The sequence below is a fragment of the Neophocaena asiaeorientalis genome, unplaced genomic scaffold, assembly GCF_003031525.2.
Source record: "Neophocaena asiaeorientalis asiaeorientalis breed wild unplaced genomic scaffold, Neophocaena_asiaeorientalis_V1.1 scaffold248, whole genome shotgun sequence".
Taxonomy (NCBI): Eukaryota; Metazoa; Chordata; class Mammalia; order Artiodactyla; family Phocoenidae; genus Neophocaena; species Neophocaena asiaeorientalis.
In genome coordinates, this window is record NW_020185320.1 from 1,505,221 (window position 1) to 1,531,564 (window position 26,344).

The 26,344-nt window shown below is 48.3% G+C and overlaps 1 protein-coding gene across 2 annotated transcripts in view; it reads right to left on the reverse strand.

The window, feature by feature from the left end:
* The window catches only part of NT5E (5'-nucleotidase ecto), a 45,174-nt gene extending 18,836 nt beyond the window's left edge, over positions 1-26,338 (reverse strand). The window contains exons 1-3 of one of the 2 annotated variants that reach the window (XM_024733714.1): positions 25,952-26,338; positions 11,040-11,262; positions 5,824-6,012 (exon numbers count right to left, since the gene is read on the reverse strand). In XM_024733714.1, coding sequence (XP_024589482.1) covers positions 5,824-6,012; positions 11,040-11,262; positions 25,952-26,290 — 751 coding nt within the window. In that variant the 5' untranslated portion in view covers positions 26,291-26,338. The remainder of the gene's footprint in view (positions 1-5,823; positions 6,013-11,039; positions 11,263-25,951) is intronic. The other variant, XM_024733715.1, reaches the window with a different exon arrangement.
* Positions 26,339-26,344: the final 6 nt, after the last annotated feature.

The following is a 26,344-nucleotide window of genomic DNA, read 5'->3' on the forward strand; positions in this document are numbered from 1 at the left end:
TGTAAGATAAAGAGTCTTTTTATTTATTCAAGAGAGGAGTGACCTCATAAATTAGTTTGGAGTTGTGTCAAGTGACTACAGTCTGGGTAATAAATGTTTGTATAGTTGTAAAAGAAAAAAAATTGTTGGGGCTTCCCTGGTGGCACAGTGGTTCAGAGTCCGCCTGCCGATGCAGGGGACACGGGTTCGTGCCCCGGTCTGGGAGGGTCCCGCGTGCCGCAGAGCGGCTGGGCCCGTGAGCCATGGCCGCTAAGCCTGCGCATCCAGAGCCTGTGCTCCACAACAGGAGAGGCCACAACGGTGAGAGGCCCGCGTATGGCAAAAAAAAAAAAAAAAATGTATCTTCCTCTTTTTCATTTAAAATGAAATTCTATACATTTTCCCATATTGCAGAATATTGGAGAACTGACATATTTTTCTTGGACCCACTATGTTCTGTTCCTATACCACCTCATTTAATCCGTATGACATTCTCTGAGGTAGTCGTATCACTGTAGCGGTTTTTTAGAATAAAAAACTGAAGCTCAGAGTGGTTAAGTAACATGTCTGAGGTCGGACAGCCAGTAGTGACCAACCTCGGGGGGAGACTGTGGCCGTCGGAGTCCAAAGCCCTCTCCATGACCCCGTGCTGCTTGTCACAGTGAGGCTGGAAAAATGAGGTCCTTGAAGACCATCAAGGGGCAAACTTAGGGCAACACGAATGGCAGCCCCGGGAAGAGATCTGCCCTGTGGCAGGAGCAGGCTTTGGATTTCACAATACGTAGTCGGTCATCAGCTTGCCTGACAACTCAACCCTGCCAAAGGATGTGACCCTGTTTTACAGATCATTTGGGGTTTGGCTCACCCCACTTCGCCCTGGAAAGCGGTTTCATGAGACGTAACTAAAACCGATCAGTGTTATGTGGCTGCAAAAATCGTTAACCAGAAGGCTCTGGCTTTGCTCCGTGAAGGAAGCTGGTGCTGGTGCGGGGCTATGGCTGGAAGCTGACCGAGGGGTCCTGAGTAGTGACCCCTGGGACAAGTGAGTCCCGGTGCCACCAAGGACATCATCTTTGAAGTTACCGGCCACACCTCTGTCCTCTGGCTCATTCTCCTGGCTCACTCAATAAACCCACACATCAGCAATCCTACAGATGCCCAAAGGAAGCGGTTCTTTGTTGGAGAGTGTTTCCCTGTCCTGTGGATGTAGTAAATAATAAGACCACTTTCTTTTTCTAAAAGACAAGATTATCTCAACTACAAGAGTGAAAATCAATGGCGAGATAAACAATGATTGCAAACCACAACCAAGGCTTTTGTCCTCGCTCACTTATTCTAACAAAGCAGGGATGGCTCCGCCCCTGCACTCGGAGTACCCGGCCGCTGGCTGCCGTGGGAAGAACAAGCGCTAAGGTTTCCTGGTTTTATTTATACTTAAACTGTGAACTCCATTTGTTTTGAGAACAAAATACGGTGGTTATTAAAATCATTTATGTTCTCTAAGTCAATGAAAAGGCTTGAATTTCATATTCAAGAAATGTGTGCCAAAATCCAGAAGCAATACAAATGAGGTACTTAATACAAAAAGCTGTTCAAATAAAGAAATCTTACTTAAAAAATAATTTTTTTTTTTTTTTGGCCACGCCATGCGTCATGTGAGATCTCAGTTCCCTGACTAGGGATCAAACCCATGCCTCCAGCAGTGGAAGCAGGAAGCCCTAACCACTGGACCACCAGGGAAGTCCCAAAAGAGCTTACTTTTAAAGGAGCTACATCTGTCAGCATTCACTCAACAATCCTGGGCACCCGCCTTCCGGGTGTCAGCCAGAGACGTGGGGTGAGTCTGTAATGGACGCTCCCAGGCTAAGGAGGAGAAGTGACACCTGCTGGGCTGGGAGGGGAGGAGGGTTCACCAGACCCAGGTTTCCGTGAGGCTGCAGGCCGCTTCGCAGAGGAATAAGGGTGAGAGAGCCTTAAGGAGAGGAGGGAGGTGGGCAGTGGGGCTGTGGGCATGCCGCAATTCAGGATGATGACCAGGTCTCAGCCTATGGTCCCAGAAGTGAGGTTGCTGAAAAGGAGGTGACAGTCACGAGTTGATAGGATCAAGGGACTCTGAACTTGGGTACTGGCTCCACCATCCATATAGACACTCAGCCAGGATGCAGGCAGGAGCTGGAGTGCAGAGGAAGACAGGACGTTGGGTGCTAAATTTTTGGTGACACTGGGGAGGGGCTTAGGTGACAGTGATAACGGGGGGTGGGGGGGGAAGACAGGGTAACCAGGAGGTGTGAGCCTCAAAGGAGCTGGAGGTATAAAGAAAATCACTGCAGTAACCTAAGGAAGTTACAGAGTATTCTACCAAGAAATGTTTTACTTCCCCAAATTCCCGCAATAAGCAGTCAGGCTCTTGGCATGGATGCCTTTCTAGGGAGCAGGGTGTTTGAATAGAAGGGATCATAGACGTCACGCTTGTAACTCCTTAACTGTGCAGATGGAGGAAAGGACGGACATCTACACTCACCAAGGCCACAGCAAACTGATGGGCTTGCATGATCCAAAATCCAGTTAAAAAAGCGGGAGACAAACAGAGCGACGGCGTCTCAGGAGCCTGTCTGCCTTCAAGGGTCACACGCAGAGGAGAGTCCCCTGGCACACCTGCCACATCTTCCAACCTGCACACACTTTAACTACTTTTTTGTCCAAAGGCAACAGCATGGACCAGTTCCTTAACTCTAGGATTTAAATCCTTTAGAAGTCTGCATTCTAGCCCTCATCCTCGCAGCTCTGACATTTTGCAAGCCTGGACGTGGAAGTCCTCTCCTCTTCATCCCAACGTGAGAACGGTCAGGCAATACCAGGGTTGTCTGGTCTGCATGTGCACGGCGGCTGTAATCCAGAGAACCTGCAGGGGCTTCACTATTTGGAGGGGAACCGTCCATGTCCTATTTTGGTCGTGCCCCACTTAAAGCTGAGGTTTTAAAAATATGGACTGGTGACAAGACAATGAATCTTATTTAACAGGTAGTCACCAGCATTCTAAAAAAATTAAATAACAGAATAGAAAATATCAGATGCAATCCCGACACTTTGTGAAATTCTCTTTCAGGTGAGTGTGTTTGTGTGTGCTGGGTCCTGTGTGTGTGCTGAAATGGTTCTCAGCAAGATTTAAAATTCCAAAAGATGTATTATTTTAACCCTAATTTGATTAACCAATCATATTTAACTTTAAGCTAATTCCAAAGGCAATTCAGCGGAGGGTTGTTTTTTGTTGCTGCTTTGTTTTTCGAGGCTGGGAAAATTTATTTAAACAAGCAAATATGCCTCATCCTCTACTGTGTCCTGGAATTACCTTTCATTGTTAAGTTCATTCCTCACAATGATGAATATCCAAATTGAATATTTTCATGAGAACAAGTTTAATCTTGGTAAGAAATCATGAAATGTGAGATAAATGACTAAGACCCTACAGGCAGTTTTTTCCAGAGGCTGTAATTATCTACCTTAAGGTTTATGGATAAGCAAATTGTAACTTTTATCCTCAGATCTTTCTTTCATGCAGTCATTGATCATTCACTAAATTCATCTCCTTACCAAAAGGCACATTCTCTTTTGCAGGATTTCACTGAAGCATCGTCACTGACATTCTGAAGCGAAGCTAACAGGTTCAGAGAGGGTGACTACTCAAGGTCCTTCAAGTGAAACAGGAATAAGGACTTCTGACCCAATACTGTGTTTCTTTCTTTCCTTTTTTAAAAAAATAATTTGTGTCTCTTTTTCTCATTATAAAAGCAACATGCATTCATCATTTGAAAACACTCAAAGGTGCTAAGAAGAAATTAAAAATTACCCATACTCTCTTCTTAGTGAGAACTTTTAACGGGTTTGGACATTTCTTACTGCTTTGGGTTTTTTTTTTTTTGTGGTATGCAGCCCTCTCACCGTTGCGGCCTCTCCCGTTGCGGAGCACAGGCTCCGGACGTGCAGGCTCAGCGGCCATGGCTCACTGGCCCAGCCGCTCCGCGGCATGTGGGATCTTCCCAGACCGGGGCATGAACCCACGTCCCCTGAATCGGCAGGCGGACTCTCAACCACTGCACCACCAGGGAAGCCCTGTTTTGGGTATTTTTAATTGCTGCTTTTATAAAAATAGGATTGCCTGAGATAGCTCACATAGAGACGGGCGAAGCAGCAACCTCTCCAAGGGGAGGGTTGTTCCCCATCGAAGTCGTCCTTCCCAGAGCTGATAGAAGCCAGTTCCAGCAGGCTCTCCTGCTCGTCTTCCTTTTCTTGAAAATACTTTAAAGCCCCATGAAGCAGTGGTTGGGGCAGGGAGAGGCCATGGTGGGAAAGACTCACTGAGCCAGACCCAGAAGTTTTGCGACAGTATTATGTTCAAATGGGAAAAAAAAGAGTTAGACTTTTCCTAACTAAAACTACCTGATACCAAGGGAAGAGAGAGAGAGAGAGAGAGAGAGAGAGAGAGAGAGAGAGAGAGAGAGAGAGAGAGAGAGAGAGACGTGGAGAAGGGAGGGAGGGGAGAGCCATGGTGGGAAAGACTCACTGAGCCAGACCCAGAAGTTTTGCGACAGTATTATGTTCAAATGGGAAAAAAAAGAGTTAGACTTTTCCTAACTAAAACTACCTGATACCAAGGGAAGAGAGAGAGAGAGAGAGAGAGAGAGAGAGAGAGAGAGAGAGAGAGAAAGAGAGAGAGAGAGACATGTGGAAGGAAGGGAGGGAAGACGGGAAGGAAGGAAGAAAAGAGAGAGGGAAGGGAAAGAGGGAGAGGAGGAGGGAGGGATGGAGAGAGGGGAAGGGAGAGGAGGGGGGAAGAAATCGAGGGAGGAGAGAGTGCTTGCAAGAGCACGGGGGCCTGTCGCTTCTAGGGCACCACAGTCCTGGGATGCTGCAGGGTTAGGGCTTGAGCCCAGAGTTCCAGCTTCTGCCACCTGTGAACCTACCAATCAAGTCCTGTCACCTTGATCTGTGAAGGCCTTATTTACATTACGTTGTTTATGCTTAAAATTTTTATATGCATGTTGCTTTTTGATGTACAATGACTTTTAGTTGGGCCTCAGTAACCTTTTATATATTTGAATGTGTATGTTATATATATTTATAATTTACATAAGTGAATGGAATTGACATACTCATGAAACCAATAAATTACTCTTAGTAAATGTCTCTTTGCATGGAGGCAACCAAAATGTCCATCAACAGATGAATGGATAAAGAAGATGTAGTACATATACACATTGGAATACTAATTGGCCATCAAAAAGGATGAAATAATGCCAATTGCAGCAACATGGATGGACCTAGAGATTATCATACTAAGTGAAGCAAGTCAGACAGAGAAAGACAAATATCATATGACATCACTCATATGCGGAATCTAACTTAAAATGATATAAATGAACTTATTTACAAAACAGAAATAGACTCACAGACATGGAAAACAAACTTATGGTTACCAAAGTGGAAAGCAGGGGACGGACAAATTCGGAGTTTGGGATTAACATACACACTACTATGTATAAAACAGATAACCAACAAGGACCTACTGAATAGCACAGGGAACTCTACTCAATAGCTTGTAATAACCTATAATGGAAAAGAATCTAAAAGAATGTACATATATATATAACTGAATCACTTTGCTGTAAACCTGAAACTAACACAACATTGTAAATCAACTGTATTTCAATAAAATGTTTTAAAAAGTCTCTTTGAGTAAGATTTATACATGTTACCACTCAGTGTGCACCACCTATGTACATTATTACATGTATATATTATGCTATATATGTAACGTATATTATCTAGCCCTCCCGCTGCCATTACCTGTGTAAAGAAACGTGTTGGAATGTCCTCCCACCACTACGTCCACGCCCTTCACTTTCTGAGCGATGAGTTTATCCGTTTCAAAACCAGAATGTCCCAGTGCAATAATTTTGTTCACATTTAGAGTTTTTAGCTTATCTACTTCAGGTTGCAGTGCAGTGATTTCATCTTCGAATACGAAATTCGTTCCTAAGGAAGAAAATAAATATGGACATTTATTGACAACAATTCTTATCATATTGCTTATTATACAAGCATACCAAATAAAAACACCTTAATCTCCTAAAGCTCTTAAATTACTAAGACCAAAACTTATTTATAAATTCAGTATAAAACCTCTACAAAGCCAATAAAAATCCACATCAATATGTTCAGTTGCATTTGCTTCATGTTGCACCGGTTTAAGGTTGTGGATGATATTACGTTACTCACATTCCAACAGTGACGAGGCTTCAGATTTGGAATCTCTCTATTTTTTTACATCTATTTGTATATTTAGACTTCCATCAGGCCAGTGCTGAGCGTGGCTGAGCACATAAGCACGATGGGCTGTATCTATGCCAAGTCACTATGCTGCACGCCTTAAACCCATACAGGTGCTGGATGTCAATCATATCTCAATAAAACTGAAAAAGACCAACCAGATTAGCTACTCTACGGCTTTGTCTGCAAGTTCAACATCATCAGTCTTCACACTTGAAACTCTGTCGGCAACTAGCCCTTGAATGCCAGTCGTATGACACCGTTGACAACTCTGTCTTGTTCACTGGCTAAGATCAGCATTCGAGCATCACGGAGCTCTGATTAGATTGCAGCGGGCGGGGGCGGGGGGGGGGGGGGTGTCCCATCCAAGGACTGCTGGCCCTGGGAGCATGCGCATCCTTTCCTGGAGGCTCGCCCCGCACGCAGTGGGAGCGGAAGCTTGACCGCCGGGGCAGCTGGTGAGTATGGGTGTGACTCCCCAGCTGGGCGCTCTGTGTGTCGCAGGCACGTGCTACCCCTGTGGCCAAACCCCAGCGCAGCTTGAGGGCTTATGGCTCTGACTGGCACACAGGTGACTGCAAACACAGACACGCTGCCCTGAAGTCACATCCAGCCACCTGTGACTCGGGATCCTCTAGAGGATCCAGATTCCCTTATGCGAGTATCTCAGAACCATCTCTCAAATGAAAATGCTGAAACATGACTCAGTCTCGTAATACTCTTTCGAAACCCAGGAGTCTGCCATCTCCAGTGTGAAAAGTATTCAACTCTCTAAGGAGCTACAGGACTGTTAAACTCATCCCTTGTGATGCCGTGGGGTTTGGGGGTCTCCGTGTGCTCCAGTGGGGAACTCTGGAGTCTCTCGAATCAGTCAAGCCAACACGTGCCAGTGAGCACATAAAATAAACAGCATGGCTGATGGCAAAGCCGGGGGCATTCCAGACGGATGGCCTGAAAACGAGTGGCGCACAGATGTGGGGTGGGACCCGCAGTGCTGTAAGTAACTCACAGGCAACATTTAAAAATCAAGAGGTGATGTCTGCAGGGCAGAAATAGAGACACAGACGTAGAGAACAAACGTATGAACACCAAAGGGGGAAAGGGAGGGAGGGGTGAATGGGGAGATTGGGATTGATATATATACACTAACATGCATAAAACAGATAACTAATGAGAACCTGCTGTATAGCACAGGGAGCTCTACTTAATGCTCTGTGGTGACCTAAACGGGAAGGAAATCCGAAAAAGAGGGGATATATGTATACATAGAGCTGATTCATTTTGCTGTACAGCAGAAACTAACACAACATTGTAAAGCAACTATACTCCAATTAAAAAAAAAAGAAACCATCTATCGAATCCTACTTTACTTTTGAAAAGTAAATAAATATTGATTTTTTTCAAAAAAAATCAAGAGGTGTAACAGCTTGGCCACCATTGTCTGCCATGAGGCCATCAAGAATAATATGCTTCTTGCCAGTCACCCCAAGAAGCTCAGGGCTCCCAGGTCACCCCCAGTGCCATGTCACCATCTCTGTGAGCTGCTCATTGAGTCTCTCCTTAAAACGACAACGTGAGCCCACCCCTATGCCCCACTTGCCACCCCGTCTCCTGCTTAATTTCTCTCTATATCATTTATCACCTTCTGGCACCAAACATTTTCCTCATTTATTTCTTCTCCCACTAAACGTGAAGCTCCAGTGGGCAGGGCTTTTTTGGGGGTCAGTATCTCTGATGCCTAGAACAGTGCCTGGCACAGAGGCAAGCTCTCAGGGGAATGAATGAATGAATAACTGAAGAAATGTTTGCTGAGACTTTCAGACAACGCTACTGTCCTCTACTTCAGTGTGGCTGGCAAGAAGAAAGAAAAAAGTTGAGAGAAAGGCCTCTGAGGACAAAGGAATGTGTTCTCCTAACGCATCAGAAACCTCACAGGATCGGTCATCTCACATACAGAAAGCATGGGATATATTTCAGTATATCATGAGGGGAGTGAGAGGAAGTCCATTATCTAGCTAAAATAAGTTAAACGTGCTAGAAATACAAATTATACTTGTGGGTCACCAGCACGGGAGGAATGAGGCTGGATTTGGGGTCAGAGGTCTGTAGGGGGAGCCGGGCTGCTGGGACTGTGGTCTTGGGAGAAGCAAGTGTCCTTCTCCACCCCTGCCCAGCTCCTGCCCTGGCCCCTGCATGGTACAGCCTTTCTCTCCTGAGAGCTGCTGGAAAGAGCATGGCCCCTTCGGAGCCCGTCTGTTGTAACCTGGTAAAGAACTAAGACAGGGTGCTGTCAGAGTCCCAGACAGGGTGGTCTGAGCTCTGAAGCCCTTTGTCTCTCCACCACCCCACTCCCCTTCTATCTTTTTACTGGTGACTATTTAAAAAAAATTTTTTTAAAGTCTTTATTGAATTTGTTACCATACTGCTTCTGTTTTATGTCTTGGTTTTTTGGCTGCGAGGCATGTGGGATCTTAACTCCCCAATCAGGGATCGAACCCGCACCCCCTGCATTGGAAGGCAAAGTCTTAACCAGTGGACCGCCAGGGAAGTCCCTTTCTTGGCGACTATTAAAGGAGGGGTAATGCTTTTCTCCAAATCATGCTGAACTCCTCAGCCTGACAATCCAGTCCTCACACCCCCTTTCTAGCTTTCTCTGCTTAGAACCCATGTTCCAGAAAACTGAACACCCAGCCACTTTGGGACTGTGGTCCCACACCTGCCTGCTCTCACTAGTCCATTCCAGCAACTTTCACTGGGAACCTCCCCTGTGCTGACACCCAGCAGGTCCCTGTCCTCAGGAGCTTGTGTCCTATCACGTGACTCTGACCTCACTCCTGGAATGCCTTTTGCCCCAGTTGCTTCGCACACCCTGGAGAGGCCAAGCAAGGTCTTCATCGTGTCTGCCTGACCCCCAAGCCGGCCATCACGTCCTTTGCTCACCGGAACCCCTCCCTCTCCCTCCCTGACTTTGTTTATGACTCTTCTATGGCGTTAATTACATGCCGCCTTAAATGAACTCAAAACCCCCTGGGTGGAACAGACATTATGGAGACACATAATTATTCAGTTATTCAACAGGTCCACATCTTTAGCCCAAGATCCTCAGCTGGCCACTCTACTGGGTTCCAGATTTTCACTGAGAGGAGACCCAGCTCTGTCCTCAGGCTGCTCCAGTCATGCAGGAAGCCCAGAGCGAGGACAGATGTGATGAGGGGGAGGCGTTTTCTGGGGGTGACGGGGACCCCACAGAAGTGTCCCACCCGAGGGCACCCTGCGGCAACCGGGCCACATTACTCCAGCCCTACCCATGTCGGTGATTGGTTCACTCTGTAATCGCCACCCTGGCCTCTTGGCAGGAAAGCCCCAGGTGGTTCAGAGGCAGCATCCCCTGAGCCCCGGGGAAGGTCTGATCAGCCCACACAGCGATGTCTGCAGGGGTGGGGAGAGGAAGAGGTCAGGCCAGGTGGTGGAGCGCAGCCTGAGACTGTACTCCAGGTCCCTCGGGTGGGACCACATCCCTCTGAGGCAGAAGAGCACTCCTAAGACACTTCAAAAGCCAGTGCCTCAGCAGAAGCTAGCACACCAGTGTAAAGCAATTACACTCCAATAAAGATATTAAAAGAAAAAAAGCCAGTGACTCATCACGTCCGTGGCTGCCCTCTGTGGCTTCACAATGACCTCAGCAACAGCCGGTGACCGTGTGCAAAGGCTTGGTCACCGTGGGATAGACGTCCACCTGCCGCCTGGGGTGCCTGACAAGCCCCAGGTCCCCAGCCGTGGAGAGCGGCCCAGCCCCGCCTCCAAGCCCTGCAGGACCCTCTGGGCCCCGGAGCCGCTCAAGGCCAACCATTGACCTTTTCGTTGTTTCCGACGGTATTTTAAACAGCAGCAAGAAACACGTGACTTTTCTAATTGTTAATTAGATGTCCTTTATCAGTTCATTCTTAACGAAAACCCTTACTTCCCTGTTTTCTTCAAATGTGGACAGAACACTGATTTGGATAATTTAGAAAAAAACATCTTTTTGTTTTTACTGCCAAAGTGCTCCTCTAAAAGTGGCTCAAAAATGTTTTCTGAATGGTCTCAGGGTTATACATATGTGTGTGTGTATAGATATAGCAGATATATATATATCTCTCCTGTATGATGTATATACACATACACACACACACACACACACACACACACACACACACACACACACACAAGACCATTCAAAAACGTATATATATTTCCCAGAAAGCCAGATACAACAAAGTCATTAAAACTGTAAGAGACAAATAACTAAAAACAGAGAAAGCAGAGTTAACTGGACATGTAATAATCATATTAGAAAAGGAAAGTTGAGGTAAATTGAGGTAAAACCCTGGCTCTGGGCTCTGCCTCCACAGGAAGAAGGGCGTGAGTCACGTGGCTCTCATCCTCCAGTGAGTGACTCTGTACCGTTCAGCACTGGATATCAACGGCCCTCCCGTCCAATTCTGAATGCACTGAATTAAACAAAGATACTGTCTATGTCAACAAAGAAGTTCATTGAGCAGGAGGGCAAATGTCTTTAAGAAGTAACTCAGGGCAACTGGGAGCCACTGGACTGGTTGCTCAGTGTCATCCTAAGAACACACGTGTCCAATACCACACGTTCCTACTTTAACCAACAGTCCAGAAAAATAATGCCAAGCTCTGATTTAGTGCATCTATTTTCAAGCAACAAGTGCTGTAAAAGAAGAAAATACCTGGATTGGAGAGGAAAGGGGTTTCTTTTGAAGTGTATCCAACAATCCCTACAACTTCATCACCAACAGGAAGAATTTTATACGGCAAATAAAGTCCTGATATTTGAGACGCCAGCGGCCCCTTGGCTTTAATGTTTGCACTCAGAATTGGAAATTTGGCCTCTTTGAGAAGTGGATCAATCAGGCCTTCTACACCATTATCAAATTCGTGATTTCCCAGTGCCTGGTAGAAAGGGAAAAGAGAAGAAGAATCAGGTACTCTGGAGTTGCCAGTAAAAGCATACTTTAAAGAACATTACCTTGGGGAATCCCCTGGCGGTCCAGTGGTTAGGACTCCGTGCTTTCACTGCTGAGGATGAGGGTTCAATCCCTGGTCGGGGAACTACAACCCTGCAAGCCACACAGTGTGGCCAAAAAACAGTTACCCTGGCACAGGGCTCCCAAACCTGGCGGAGCCCTAGGAGGCCGACTGCATGACTGCTGTCCTTCTCAGGCTCAGAGACTTTATTCTGGGGCCCTGGGGTTGGGCCCAGGGGCAACCAGATCACCAGGCTGGTTTGAAAACTGCTCCCCAGGGTCCACACCACCTGCTGAAGGTGGCATCAACGTGCGTAGGAGTCACCTAGAGACCTGGCTGGGTGTCCACTGACCTGCCACCCCCAGATCTGGGCCAGGTCAAGAGTCTGTATGGGCTCAGAGCCAGGGCTTTGGGAGGAGCTGGCACGCTTTAACACAACCCTTGTTCCCACCTGCTTCCCTCGTTTCCTTTCCTCACTGTTCTGGGGCTGGCTACAGGGGGCAAAATGACCACTTTGACGTCTGGCAGCTTCCCTTGGGGTGATGCTGACAAAACACAACGTGCCAGCCACCTCCTCAAAGGCCTTCCGCCCCCTTGTCCGCGGGCCTCCTGGAAGAAGCCCACCTCCTGGGGGCACGCACCCACCTGCTCTGGCTGCCAAGGCTGATTTGCTGACTTAGTACTTAAACCAGTGAGTCTCAAACTTTCTCAACACCACACCTGATTTTGCTCCACCTTGAGGGTCATCTGAGAACAGGCCTGGAAGTGCTGGCGGGTGACCCCTCTGTCTAAATGAACACCCCCCCATATTCTCCTACTGCCCCGCCCTTCTCCTTCCTGCACTCTCCCCTCCGCAGCGGCGCGCTCTGCATGCCCGTGGGGTCCTCCCCGCGTGGAGGGCTCCCTGAGCCACTGCGTCCCACCACCTCCACCCTGCTCAGCCCTGGAGCCCCTCACCTGCCCGGCAGGTGCCCCCTGGGTGCCTGGGCTCATAGGGCCATGTGCGTCGTGTCCTCACGTGCACTGCTTCTCCACGGAGAAAGCAGCACAGTGTCTTCATGTTCCCGTGTGCCTGTCTCTCCGACCAAACTCAGAATTTCTGAACTTGCCTTTTCCCCCCATCTCTGAGTATCTGCTCATTTTTACTTCTTCCTCTTACTGCTTCCCTCTTAAAGGCTGACCGAGTTAAAGGTTCTCCCATTCTTCGGTAATTGCCTTTTTCTCGTCTATTCTTAGAACATTATGGTTCTTTCCTATGGTGAAATATGTCTGCCTTATGAGGTTACAATACTTATCTTGCTTAGCTGTAAAGTTTTTTTAAAAAATGAATGTTCCTACAGCTCTTCCCGAGAGATTATCCAATAAGTCAGCCGCCTTACACTTTATCATTATATTGCTAGCACTCAGCAACAGCTGAAGTTACATTTTTCCTTTATTTGTCTTGCCTGGTGTCTCCTCCTTGGACTTGAGTGTAATGCCCTGAAAGTGGTGACCTTGACTGCCTTTTCCCCTCTCTGCCCTGTGGGGAGAGGAGGCCTGATCCGGGTGCTCGGAGCGGTGCACAGGTGCCCGAAATATCTCCCTGGCACTCACAACTTCCACTCCAAACTGAACATCTGCTGCCCTGTCTTTTCTCCTGACTCTTCATCTGTCTGTCTGGCTGCCACGTGGACATTGCCCTCCAGGGTCTTACAGGCACCCCAAGCTCACCTGGTTCAAAGCCCCTACCTCGGGCTTCCCTGGTGGCGCAGTGGTTGAGAGTCTGCCTGCCGATGCAGGGGACATGGGTTTGTGCCCCGGTCCGGGAGGATGCCGCGGAGCGGCTGGGCCCGTGAGCCATGGCTGCTGGGCCTGTGCCTCCGGAGCCTGTGCTCTGCAACGGCAGAGGCCACAACAGTGAGAGGCCCGCGTACCGCAGAAAGAAAAATGGGATTCCCATCTTGGTCCAGGTGCTATCATCTCCCAAGTCAGTACAGCCAGAAGCCCTGGGGCAGCTGAATCCCTCCCCCTTGCTGCCTCTCCCACACCTCCCAGCAGCATCCCTTCCCTTTGGCTAAATGCTCTGGTTCAGTCCATCCCATTGCTCCCACCTGCCTGCGCCCTGGCCACTCCTTCTGGGAACTACAACAGCTTCCCAGCCGGGCCTCCAGCTACCACCATCGCCTTCTCTGAACCATCCTGCATGCATCTTGCTGCCAGAATCATCTTTCCAAAATGCAAATCTGAACTTGTCCGTCCGACCTTAAGGTCCCACAGAGGCTCCCCACTGCCTTTGTGATAAAGTTCAATGTCCTGAGCTCTGGTCTCGCCTTCCCCTTCAGCCTCCCTCTGACACCCACCCCCAGGCAGCAGTCAGGCCTGGCGCCATCACTAATGAGCGGTGATTCAGGCACTTTCTAAACTGCAGCTTCCTCCCGAAGAGCAGTCGAATAAAACAAAAGTTGTAATGAAAATGAGGCGGCATTTACTAAGCACTCGCCACATACCATGCAAGGTGAGTTTGCAGAGCAAAGCTGGTTTCCTGCTGTGACGTTGGTATTATTACTATCCTCATGTTACAGAGGAGAACAACTGAGCTCTACAGACATTAAATCAATCGTTCAAGGTCACACGATTAGTAAGCGGTGGAGCTGGGACCAGAGCCACTTCTGACTCCAACCTTCTTCACCTCTATGCTTGGATGTAATGGGTTTCGCATAAGGCCTAGTACAGGGTGAGCCCTCGAAATAAAATCCTGACTGCTCGTACTTTTCCATGCTCTCACGGATCTCTGTCCCTCTGTATATGATGGATAAAAGATGATCGACTGATACATACACAGGGAGACAGAACATTCCTTTCCCATGCCAGGCCTCTACTACCTTATTCAACTAATGGCCTTAGCTCCTGAAGTCTGATGGTCCTTCTGGAAGAAAGACTTCCCCAAACCCTCGTGGTCGTCCCTGAGTTAGCTGTCCTTCTCTGCTCCGAAGGTCCCCCTCAGGCAGCCCTAGCAGACCCCACAACTGTCCACTGAGTCCCCGTATCACCCAGCACAGTCCCGGGAGCAGAGCATGAATAAATGAATGAGCAGAAAAATCTCCATCAAATGTCCTTCTCCTACACACAGCTGACTCTTCCTACAAAAATCAAGGCAGGACGTGCTCCACGGAGTTGCCTGGGAGTGACCTGGTGCTCACTGCCGGCTCTCCCACCCTCCCCATGGCTCCCCGCTGCCCCCTATCCCGCCATCAACCTCCAGCAGGAACTTACCCTCAGTAAGCCAGTGAAGGAGACGCTTGTGAGGATGCGCGTGATCCCAGGTGTTGGGAAAGAGTCTCCACAACCTCAGAGAAACCCCTAGAGAAGCTCTGCAACACCCGGGCGACCCTCCCTTCCCCTCACGACCCATCAGCCACCAAGCCCCGTTGCTCCTGCACCGCCGCCGCCAGGGCTCCCCTCCTCTCTGCGCTCCCAATGCCCCACTCTGCCTCATTGCTCTTCACCCACACCTTTCCAGAGTCTCCGAGCTGGTGTCTGGTCGCCAGGCTCACACACCTCTCGACCACAGCCCGCGGGCCCCCAGAACGCGCGTCCCCAAACACCCACCGACTGCTTCTAGCCCTGGTGTGAGTCTCTGCGAGGCTCCCCCCATGCCCACCGAAACCCCAGCCCTGCCTCCTCGGACGCCGTATGAGCGAGCCCCTCCCTGATCTCCCTGAGCTCTCGCGTTTTTTCTGCCAGACCAGGTGCCCTCAGTTCCAGGAACACTAATCCACCTGCACGCAATGAGCTGCCTTAGATGCAGCCCAAGGTGAGCTCCGTGAGAAGCCTATCGTGGTGCCATGACCGCAGACAACCCTCCAGCCACATCCGTCACACCTCGCTGCCGCTGTCCACACATCTTTCTCCCGGAGGCAGGAGTGGTGTCGACTGTCCCAGTGTCCTTGGTGATGCCAGATGAGCGCCTGGCACCAGCGCCCTGCAGGTGTTTACTGAACGGATAATAAATCCACCTGCTTCTTTCAAACAGGCTCCACTTTCACCTATGATTTGGTAAGTGAGCCACTGAAACTTTTCAGTAGAAGGCAGGATATAAAAACACTTGGTAAATAGTAGTTAAGTGATATTTAGTTGTAAAACAAGAGAAACCAAATTGCTTGGAAGCAGGTGAACCAGACAGTAAGCTTGGAAGCTTAGCCAACTGCTTCACAATTCATCGCCTGGTCCTCTTATTTCATTTCCTGTGTGTGTGTGTGCGTGTGCGTGTGTGTGTGTGTGTGTGTGTGTGTGTGTGTGTGTGTTTTAATTAATTAATTAATTTATTTTGGACTGCGTTGGGTCTTCGTTGCTGCGCGCGGGCTTTCTCTAGTTGCGGTGAGTGGGGGCTACTCTTCGTTGTGGTGCCGGCTTCTCATTGAGATGGCTTCTCTTGTTGCGGAGCACGGGCTCTAGGTGCACGGGCTTCTGTAGTTGTGGCGTACGGGCTCAGTAGTTGTGGCTCGCGGGCTCTAGAGCGCAGGCTCAGTAGTTGGGGTGCACGGGCTTAGCTGCTCCACGGCATGTGGGATCCTCCTGGACCAGGGATCGAACCCATGTCCCCTGCATTAGCATGCGGATTCTTTTTTTTTTCTTTTAACATCTTATTGGAGTATAATTGCTTTACAATTGTGTGTTAGTTTCTGCTTTATAACAAAATGAATCAGCTGTACATATACATATATCCCCATATCCCCTCCCTCTTGCGTCTCCCAATCCCACCCCTCTAGGTGGTCACAAAGCACCGAACTGATCTCCCTGTGCTATGCGGCTGCTTCCCACCACTGTGCCACCAGGGAAGTCCCTCCTGTGTTTTAATTTATATTTCCACTAATATCTTATTGGCATTTGTTGGTGAATAGATTTTTAAACAAAGTTTTCTGAACTGTTCAGTGTCTTGTCTTGCACATGTGAACGCTGTACAGATTTCATGATGGCAGTTGGGAAGAAAATGGAACTTTTTGAAGTGTCTTTCTATTGGGAATCTACCAAGGGGATCAACTCTTTGGTCTATCAAAGGATACCTATAGGGTATCTGAATTAGAAAGGGGACATTTCATAGCCCCAGTTTTGTCTACAAAGAACTGTGAAAATTACCAGTGAATTTGACATGAGGGAATTTCAAGAAAGAGAAAAAATTTTAAAGACAAAAAAATGACAAAAAGAAATACTAATAGTTAAGACTTTCATGCTGCGTGGCCAAGCCCTGTTCACACATGAACTCATTCAATTCTTACAATGCTATGAGGTAGGTGCTATTATTTGTCCTTTATAGAGATGGGAAAACTAAGGCACGGGGCTTCCACAGCTAGCAAGCAGCAGAGCTGGGGTTTGAACAAAGCGAGGCTTTAGCATCCGGGACCTTAACTATTCTGCCAAACTGCCGCTAATACAAGCACCTGTAAACCATGATGTAAAAGGATATAGAAAGAAAAGAATGTATATATACATGTACAACTGAATCCCTTTGCTGTACAGCAGTAATGAACACTACATTGTAAATCAACTATACTTCAATAAAAAATTATAAAGAAATAAAAAATAGTTATTATACACAGAATGGATAAGCAGCAATGTCCTACTATAGGGCACAGAGAACTATGTTCAGTATCCTATGAAAAACCATAATGGAAGAGATTATAGAAAAATACAAGCCTCTGGAAGGGATGAGTATCACTCAACAACCCACTGGTTTCTTCCAGATTTCTACAGTGCCAAGCAACACGGCCCTGGTCCTTGTCCTTAGGAAGGGTAGGGCAGACAGGGAGAGAGCGTGACATAAACACATCCGTCCATGCATCCATCAAGCAAGTGGGAACCACAGACGGGGATGTGTGTGAGAGAGCCTGGCAAAGATGCAGGCCCGCCCTGCCCGTTAAGGATGGACAGGGCTCCAAGTGTGAGTTTCATCTGGTCAGGGGAAGCTCCCAGGCAAATGACATCAGCTATATTAACAAATGAGGGGATGAAGACATGACAGCTGAGATAGTCAAAAATGTTCCAAGTGAAGACAAGAGGCTTAAATCCAGGTGGAAGAAAAACGAAGGAAAGAAGAATTGATTTAAGAGCAGTGCAGGATGCATCACACAGAAGAAAAGAATTTCTGTTTTAATCCGCAGAACTCAATTGTGATAACGTCAAAAAGCCATTTGTCAGAAATTTGCAACACATGAATTTAGTGGGTCATTTAGACACTAGCTCATCCCATGAAGGAGTCTGCAGGAAACCCTATAATTTAAGGGTTAGGAGAGAATCTGGTCTATCACACAACAGGGCTCAGCTGCCAATCACTCAGGGAGACTCAGCAACAACCGTTAAGTGGGAAGGATCACAAGGTAGGTCTGGTTTGGGTGGGACATTTCTGGCGCTGTGGCCACTTCTGGTGTTGGGTTGCACTCCACACCCCCAGTTTTAGGCCCTGGCAGGTGAATGTGGCACCTGATTGAATAGCAGAAAAGATCCCCGGACTTAATCCAGCTTTCCTGCACCTCAGTGTTCGCTGAATGAATGACTGAACAAACAAGTACTGAACAGACAGCATTTCACATTTGCCATATAAGCTCTCTGTACATGCAAAATACCCATACCGTTGTTACCTTTAGAATCACCTGCTCAACTAATTGGGTTCCAGGCAGGTTTAACTACATCTCAGAGGAGCTAGAAGGCTCCAGCTAATGTTTGGATTCTATATAGAACCATCAATTCAGGTGAGGGAAAAGAAGCGTCAAGAGGATTTTCAAGTTCTGGTTACACAGCTGAAGAACACAGCCAGGGAAGGAGCTTACACAGCATTCAGAGGCGTCTGTGAGTGAAGTGGGGAACACTGTCAATCTGCTGTGGGATTTGTTTGGTTCCTTCCCCTTTTCAGTTAAGAAAACACAGATGGCTAGGACAAGATGAGCTAAGAAGCTGCCTTTGTTTCCTCCTCCCCGTGCCTGAGGCTGGTCTCACCCAGCCCAGCTCTGGTGTGGAAACTCAGACTGGAACAGGAAGCGTAAGGTCCGGGACCACAGCCACAGGACAGGGTCGGGGTTGGGGGGTGAATGTTCACATCACTGAGGCCCGAGGATCCACACCCCACTAGACATGTACAACTTCTGAGGTCTGAGCTCTAGGAAAAACTACCAACTTTCTTTGCTTTTAAAAAGAGAACAAGAAAATCCCCGCTGCCATTAGATATCTCTTTCAAGCTTCCCAAACCAGCAAGGCTAGTCTGTCTTCCCAGAACATCTGCTTTGTTATTGAAGATAAACTCATTTAGTTTCCTCCATATGAGAGGCTTTGTCATTAACCACTTGAATATAAGGTGACTTCTCTTTGCTTAGGGATTGGTTTTCTGGGGAGGAGGGGAAACATGCCCACTGTTGATCTGGGCATATATGGTACCCGGGCATTGTCTTCTGCAGACAAGATGTTTAGCTGGAGAATCCCTTTGCACACGTATTAGAATTTCAGTCATTTTTGCTTTGCTTTGCTCCTCCCCCCTCCCCCCCTTCATAGGTCCTACCCAGCCTCTTTATGTGGTTAAGAAGGGCTCAGGCGGGCATGGTCCCCTCCACTGAACAGTAAGTTTCACCCTGGCAGGTCTTGTTTACTGCCCGAAGCACTCAGCACAAAGCCTGGCACAGGCCAATGCCTAGTGAGTATCTGTGGACTGAACGAATAAAAGAACCTCACAGACAGCAGGCTTGAACCTGGGCTCATCATCCTCCCATTGTGGCCACCGCCTTCTATTACGAAGAAGGCAACCCTCCATCCAAAATCCTGGGAACCTGTTTGTCTGGAAGCGGTGGCCACCTGCAGGTACCTGGGAGAAGACCCAAGCCCTCCCTCCACAAGGCAAGAGCCGCCATGAAAGGGATTGTGAAGGGGAAATAAGAACGTTGTCAGGCAAACTTAGACTTGTGCGTAAAATTCAGTGCCAGCACCAAGCGAGCTATGTTGGCAGATTAGAAGCAAGACAGACGGCAAGGGCTGAGGCGCTGAGAAATGACGGGGCAGACCACCCTCTCCAAATGCCCTGTTTCATAGAGGAGGAATCTGCTGCCCAAACCCACATAGAAAATGACCTGCAAAAGCCAAGAAGTAAAACCTGGGTGTCCTGAGGTCCTGTCCAGATCTCTTTCCACCGCTTCTGTCTGCCACAGCCCTACAGGGGACAAGCATGTCCAGTAAGTTCAGGAAACACCTTTAGCTGGAAATAACAGGCTTCAGCTGTCAGGGGGTAAGCTTACTACACCTCTGCCCTCCTGAGGTGTAGTGTTAAACAATGCTGACTCTCCCCGTGTCCGTGGCTTGAACCCCCTTAGTCATCTTTTGATTATAACCTCTCCTGAGCCACTCCTGCCAACAGAAGGTGACTGTGGCTAGCACTGTGCAAAGAACTTTCCCTGCATTATCATCTCCTTTAAACCCCACAGCAATCTATGGGGGGAAGACCGCCATCACACCCACCTTACTCCTGCAGAAAGGAAGGCTCCACGAGGTCCAAGAACCTGCTCACAGTCCTTAGATTTTAAGTGGTAGAAAGGGGACCTGATCCCAGACAGTCACCCCAAGTTCACCCTCACAGCCCCGTGCCACGCTGCCTACCTACTGAAACTGGTCCCGGTGGCTTCAGCCTTTCTTTCCCCGTCACCATAGTTCTGAACCAGAGTCCCCCTAAAACCGAGTTCCCTTACTGAGTTTATGATTAATCTCTCTGTTCAAAACTTTATTCCCTTTCTTGTCCCCTCTGACCTCAACCACGTGCTAACTGAACAGTAATCAACCAGAGTCAGAGGAGGAAGATGGCCCGTTGCAGATTTCATCTTTAACCTACAAACTCAGGTTGTTCTCCTAACAGGCCCTGGAGCCATGGACCACCTGGCCAGAGAATCGTAAACCGGAGACACCCTGACTCCAGAAATTGTGATTAAGAAATGTCACAAGACAATGATTAATCCCAGCTTCTTTGTTCATCCCCTTTAAAAACACCAGTAACTCAAAGTCTAAGCTGGAGTGGACCTGAGGCTCATCTCCCACTCCCTTGCTTGGCGCCCTGCAATAAATCTTGACTTTGACGCAAACTCCCGCTGTCAGAGTTTGGCTTTCTGCGCCGTGGGCACGTGAGCACTTTGCCGGGTTGCATTCAGGGCCCATCATCTCCCACCTAGACCGCTGCCCAGCCCCTTCTCCCCTCCTCTTCTCTGGTACCTTCGCCCTCCCATCCACTTCTGTTCATCTTCCAAAACTAGGATTTCCTTCTGTTGCTGGGAGGTGTCTTCTCACATCAACCAGTTCTCTAGTTCTCTGCGGTTACCAACTGTGTGTCCGACAATTCAATTCCATTTTGACACTGTCTACCTGGAGTGAGCATCAGATCACAAATCCCAGGCTCAGAGCCACAAGCCTGCCCCTTCAGATGCCAGCTGCAAGTCTTGGGTCACTTGTACTTCTGACGCATCAGCTATAAATCAAGGATTCCCACGGACCCTCCACAGGCTTGATAATTTGCTAGAACCACTCACAGGATGCAGGAAAGTGCTTTGGTTACTGTTACTGGTGTATTTTAAAGGATACAACTCAGGAACAGCCAAATGGAAGACATGCATGGTACAAGATGTACAAGTAGAGGGGTGCACATGGCCTCTTTGAGCACACCACCCTCCGGGCACCTCAATGTGTTCACCATTTAGGAGTTTTTATGGAGGTTTCATCACACTGACATGATTGATTAAATCACTGACCATTGGTGATTAGTTCAATCTCCGGGCCCCCTCCCCTCCCTAGAGGTTGAAAGTTCCTACCCTCTAATCCTGGCTTGGTCTTTCTGGCCACCAGCCCTCATTCTGAAGCTGCCTAGGGGTTCCCAGCTATCAACCACCCCATTAGCATACAAAGGACACTCATCACTCATCCCCAAGAGTTTGGGGAGCTATGTGCCAGGAACTGCAGACAAAGACAAAATGTTTATTTTTTATTAACCACAGTCCCTCTACTCAGAAACCTCCAGTGGCTCCCCATGGCAACAGAGGAGAGCCCACACTTTTCAGGGTGGCCTGTAAACCGCGCACAATCTCATCTCCCCTGATTCCTGGCCACCTTGCTCTGGTCCGGGCTGATCCATCGTGCAGATTCCTGCCTCTGCACCTGTGCTTCATCCTCCTGCCCCTTCACTAAATCAAAATAGAATCAAGGGACTTCCCTGGTGGTCCAGTGATAAAGAATTTGCTTTCCAATGCAGGGGTCGCGGGTCTGATCCCTGGGCAGGGAACTAAGATCCCACATGCCGCGGGGCAATGAAGCCTGCGCACCACAACTTCTGAGCCTGCACGCCTCAACTAGAGAGCCTCTGTGCCACAAACTACAGAGTCCATGCGCCCTGGAGCCCGTGCGCCACAACTAGAGAGAGAAATCCCGCACGCCACAACTAGAGGGAAGCCCGTGAACCACAACTACAGAGAAGCCTGCGCACCGTAACAAAGACCCGACGCAGCCAAAAAAAATGTGTTTTAAAAAGGAAATAAATAGAGAGAAGCTCGCGCGGGGCAATGAAGACCCAACACAGCCAAAAATAAATAAATAAACAAAAAAATAAATAAATAAAATAAATTTTAAAAAATGGAATCAAAACATTTCTTCGGACGCCATTGGTTTAGAGATGTAAGGAACCTCAGATTTAACAGATGAGGAACTGATGACTCAGACTGCTGAATGGCATAGCCCCAGATTATAGATTCATTATCTCTCAAAGGCAGAGAGAACGGTACCCATCTCTGAATTCCGGGGACGAGCGCTGGGGATGACAAGCTCCAAATGAACAAAGTCTTGTGTAAACTTTCAAAAGCACAAACCACACACACACAAACAAAAATTAATTTGTTTATACCAAGTGGAGGATTTCTGTTCAGTGAAAAGACACTACGGACAAAATTACTAAACCTAAATAGAAGATATTTGCAATGTCTAAACTTGATTACAGATCAACACTTAGGATTCCTGAAAATCAGGAAAAATAGAGCAAACCTAATTTTTAAAAATAGAGCAAAGTATGTGAACATGCAATTAGGGAAGAGGAAACCCCTAAAGTTAACAAACATATCAAATTCACTAGTTATTAGAAAAATACAAGCTCAAACAATGAGATGTCATTTTACACCTCCTGGAAAGCTGGAGAATGATGCAAAGCGGGGTTAAGGATGCGGGGGTCACATCTGCCTGGGGGTGGGTGTGGTGAGTAGAGGGCTCCAGGAAAGCAGTCTGGCGGTCCTTACAGTGCAGTCCCTGTGGCCAGCAATTCTGCCCTTGGGTATGGATCCCAAAGAAATCCTCACAGGTGGGACCCGCAGGAGGCTGTTCGGGGCAACACATTTGTGGAACTGCAGCACAATGTGTGCGATCTCCAAACCCATCATGGGGGAGCAGATGCTAAAATGTGTGGAGGTCTCCATGGAGCAGGATGCACAGAGTACATATGGGGTAGATACAGAGTGACACCACGCAATGAGGAAATATTAACAATACCTCAGTCCAAAAAAAATAATCATCAAACCTCTGGTGAGCCCTGCAAATACAAACTGCTACATGGTGTTACATGATTAGCATTTAAAAATAATTTTTTTAAATAAAATTTTTTTTTTAAAATGTACAAAAAAATTAGTTCAGACAATGGGACTTAGAAGAGATGGTGGAGGGGCCGGAGGAGGGTGGTAGGCTGTGCGGGGCAGTCAGAATCAGATTAAACTGAGAGCTGAAAACCCAAACCCCCATTCCTCACAACTTTTGCTCTTTTTGGCCGGGCACATGGAGCTAACCTTTACTGAGTACTCTGAGCCAGGATGGTGCTAGGGATTTGTACATTTATTATCTCATGTATCGCTTGCAAAACTCCTACACCGTTGGGTAGGGGTGATCCCTCCTGTTTTGCAGTTGGAAACAGGACACTCAGAGAAAGCAACGTGCCGAAATCACATGGTGATGCACATCGGATGCACATCTGAGCTGTCTTCCTGTCCCTCTGCCAATAAAGCGACACCAACTAGCGACTTGTGACATTCTCCCTCTAGAGTTTTCTGCCTGGCAGCTGGGTCCAGGGGTCTTCCCCAGGCTTGCCCTAGGCTCCAGAGCTATCAGAACCACCGCCCCCCCCAGCTCTCTCCCTGGGACACACGGGTCCAGAGGTCTAGGGTACTCCTGAGGTTAAGCTAGATTCTAGTAGCTTCCTCTTTGCCCTCCAGACCCACGCATCCTTAGATGTGGCTCCTCGAACCAGGTCCAGTTTCTAGAGAACTGGAGACGCCCCTGCACAACTGTTTTCCACCCTGATCTAAATCTCCAGCTTCCTGGGAGTCAAGATGTAGCGGCAGGTGGGTGGGCATGGGAGGAACATTAACAGCAGAAAAGCGATATACTCCCTGCGAGCAGTATAAGCAAAATGACAGTGAAAAGCCTCTGTAAACCCAGAACACAGCAGAGCTTTGTTAAAGCAACACGAGAACTAGGATTTTACGCAGGTCAAATCATGTTTGTCAAACCCCAGAACTGCACAGAGTAAGTCTGATAAGATGCTATCAGGACCCTGGCTGTTGACCCTCCTCTCCTTCCTTACCCGCTGCCAACATTATATAAGCTGCCTAGTTTTCCTCAGGCCCCAGTCCAATTATTCTTAGCGAAACTGAAAAGAAAGTAATTCCATCCAATAGAAAGTATTCTAAAAGGTCCCTGTGGTGATGGGATCTAACTTGCAGCAGACTGCTTTGGCTTTACCCAGAATCATTCATAAACACTTGATATGATGACTAACACCGTGAGCTTAATTTGACTTAAAGAGAAAAACATTATTATTCAAGAAAACTAGGAATTATCCATCTTTTTTCACCAAAAAGAGTCTACACAACTGTGGAGAAAAGAGTGACACAAAAAGAAAAGTTTAGAAAGTTGTGGTTTATACATGAAATCAAAACAAACTTATGTAAGGTTTATTCTTCCTCAGAGGAAATGGCAATGTAGGCTAGTAACAGGTTAATATTATAAATATTTATTCTGCTGTTACCTTAGGGCAAAGCATCAGGCAGGTTGAGCTGCGGAGATAAGAACGCGAAGAGGCCACTCACGGAATTCCTGGGACCCACGATTCTTTGGTGGAGTCCAGATGCTGGCGAGCCCCCCAGATAAAACTCTGGGGCTCAGGGGTCCCTTTGTATTGCTGCTGCTTTGAGCATCCCTGATAACCTTAAAACCAACGATCAGAATGGAGAGGAGAGCTCTCTGCCCTTCTTTCATCTCTCTACAATGAGCTTTCTTGGAAAAACCCCCCCAAACAAAACAACTCTACCCTCTTATCTTCTCCTGTCCTCTCTCCAAGTTTCCAGCTGGGGTGGGGGGTGGGGGAAATACAGCACTGTGCTTTGCTGACCTCTGTGCTCTTCTGATACAAAGTGTGCCATTAGCCCTCTGTATTCCAGCCTGTACCACACCTCTCCCTGCCTTCCAGATGCACACACATGGACTTCACAGATTTCCCTGGACCCCTGCTCTGTTCTTCTAAAGCTCCTAGGATTTCTTTCCCCCAGTTTCTCCACAGAATCCCTTTATTCTAGGATTTTACACAGGGTTAAACTTGGTGCTGGTTTGACTTACAAAAGTCATACCTATTTATTACTGTGTAACTAACTCCTCTCTGCTCCTTTTCTAGAATTCAGTCTAGCCAATAAGGCACCACCTTTAACAGAGCACTGGGGAACTTGGACTTAAACTCTTGCCCATGTTTTAAGAGCCTCTCATCTCTTAAGCTGGACTCTCTTCCTAAATCTCTTCTGCTAAACTGGTTTTACTGAAATCCTTTGAAACCCTGTGTTTTCAGCATTTTGGTCTCCTCTCGGAGTTTCTTTCTTTCTGTGTTTAAACCTCTACAGCAGGGTCTGGTAATAATAAGAACTAACATTTAAAGAGGCCATACTATGTGCTAGGCAATCCTCTAAAGTAGATAGAATTATTACCCCCATATTACAGAGGAAGGAACTGAGGCAGAGAGAAAGTCAATTGCACACAGAAGGTGCCCAGCCTTTTTCCCAAGTCTGCCAGCTTAAATATGCTGAAGCTGCGGGGTCAAAGGGTTCTGGAGTCCATTCTTAACCTGTCTCCCTATTCTCGAGCTGGGTGACCTGCATAATGCCCTCAACCTCTTTGACCCTGAGTTAGTTTCACTTCCAATTATTGGTAAATCGAGATAAAGCATTCTTCAAAAGACCGACCAGTAAATGAGAGGTTCGTGACGAGTCTACCTCGGTCCCAGGCTCTGGATAATTGGGGTCCCACGCACCCTAGCAGAACGCCCTCACTGGCAGGGCTGGGCCCCGCTCCTCGAAACGCCCCATCTCACGGTGAGGGTGCAGCAACATCAGTCCGTTTAAGACGAATCGGCCAAGGGACGTCTATGTCTGCGTCCACCTGGCACACTGACGGGGAGTCTCGCTTTCTCCCCACATCGCTCTGCGCCCTGGTCCCAGGCTCGCCACCCGTGTCTCGCCGTCGGCGGCTCCTCCACCCCGGCTTCTCTCTCGGTACGGGGACTCTACCCAGGGGGCTCCCGAGCTTCCCGGGCTCGCCTTCTTACCATGGCATCGTAGCTCAGGGCGTTCATGAAGTGCGCCACCTCGGCGCCCTTGTACACGGTGAACCAGATGGTACCCTGGTACTGGTCGCCGGCGTCGAGAAACAGCACGTGGGGCTCGGTGCGGCGGATCTGGCGCACCTTGGTGGCGAGCCGTGCCACGCCGCCCACGCAGCGGCTGGCGTTGACGCACTTGCTAGAGTCCTCGCTCGTCTGCTCCAGCCGGCTGTGCACGTCGTTGGTGTGCAGTATGGTGAGCTCCCAGCCGCCTGCCGCGGGCCACAGCAGCGCGCCCAGCGCGAGCAGCCTCAGCGCTGAGGCGCGTGCGCCTCGGGGACCCATGACTGCAGCTGCCGGCGAGGGCGCGAGGGCGGTGAGTGCTGGCGAGCCGCACGG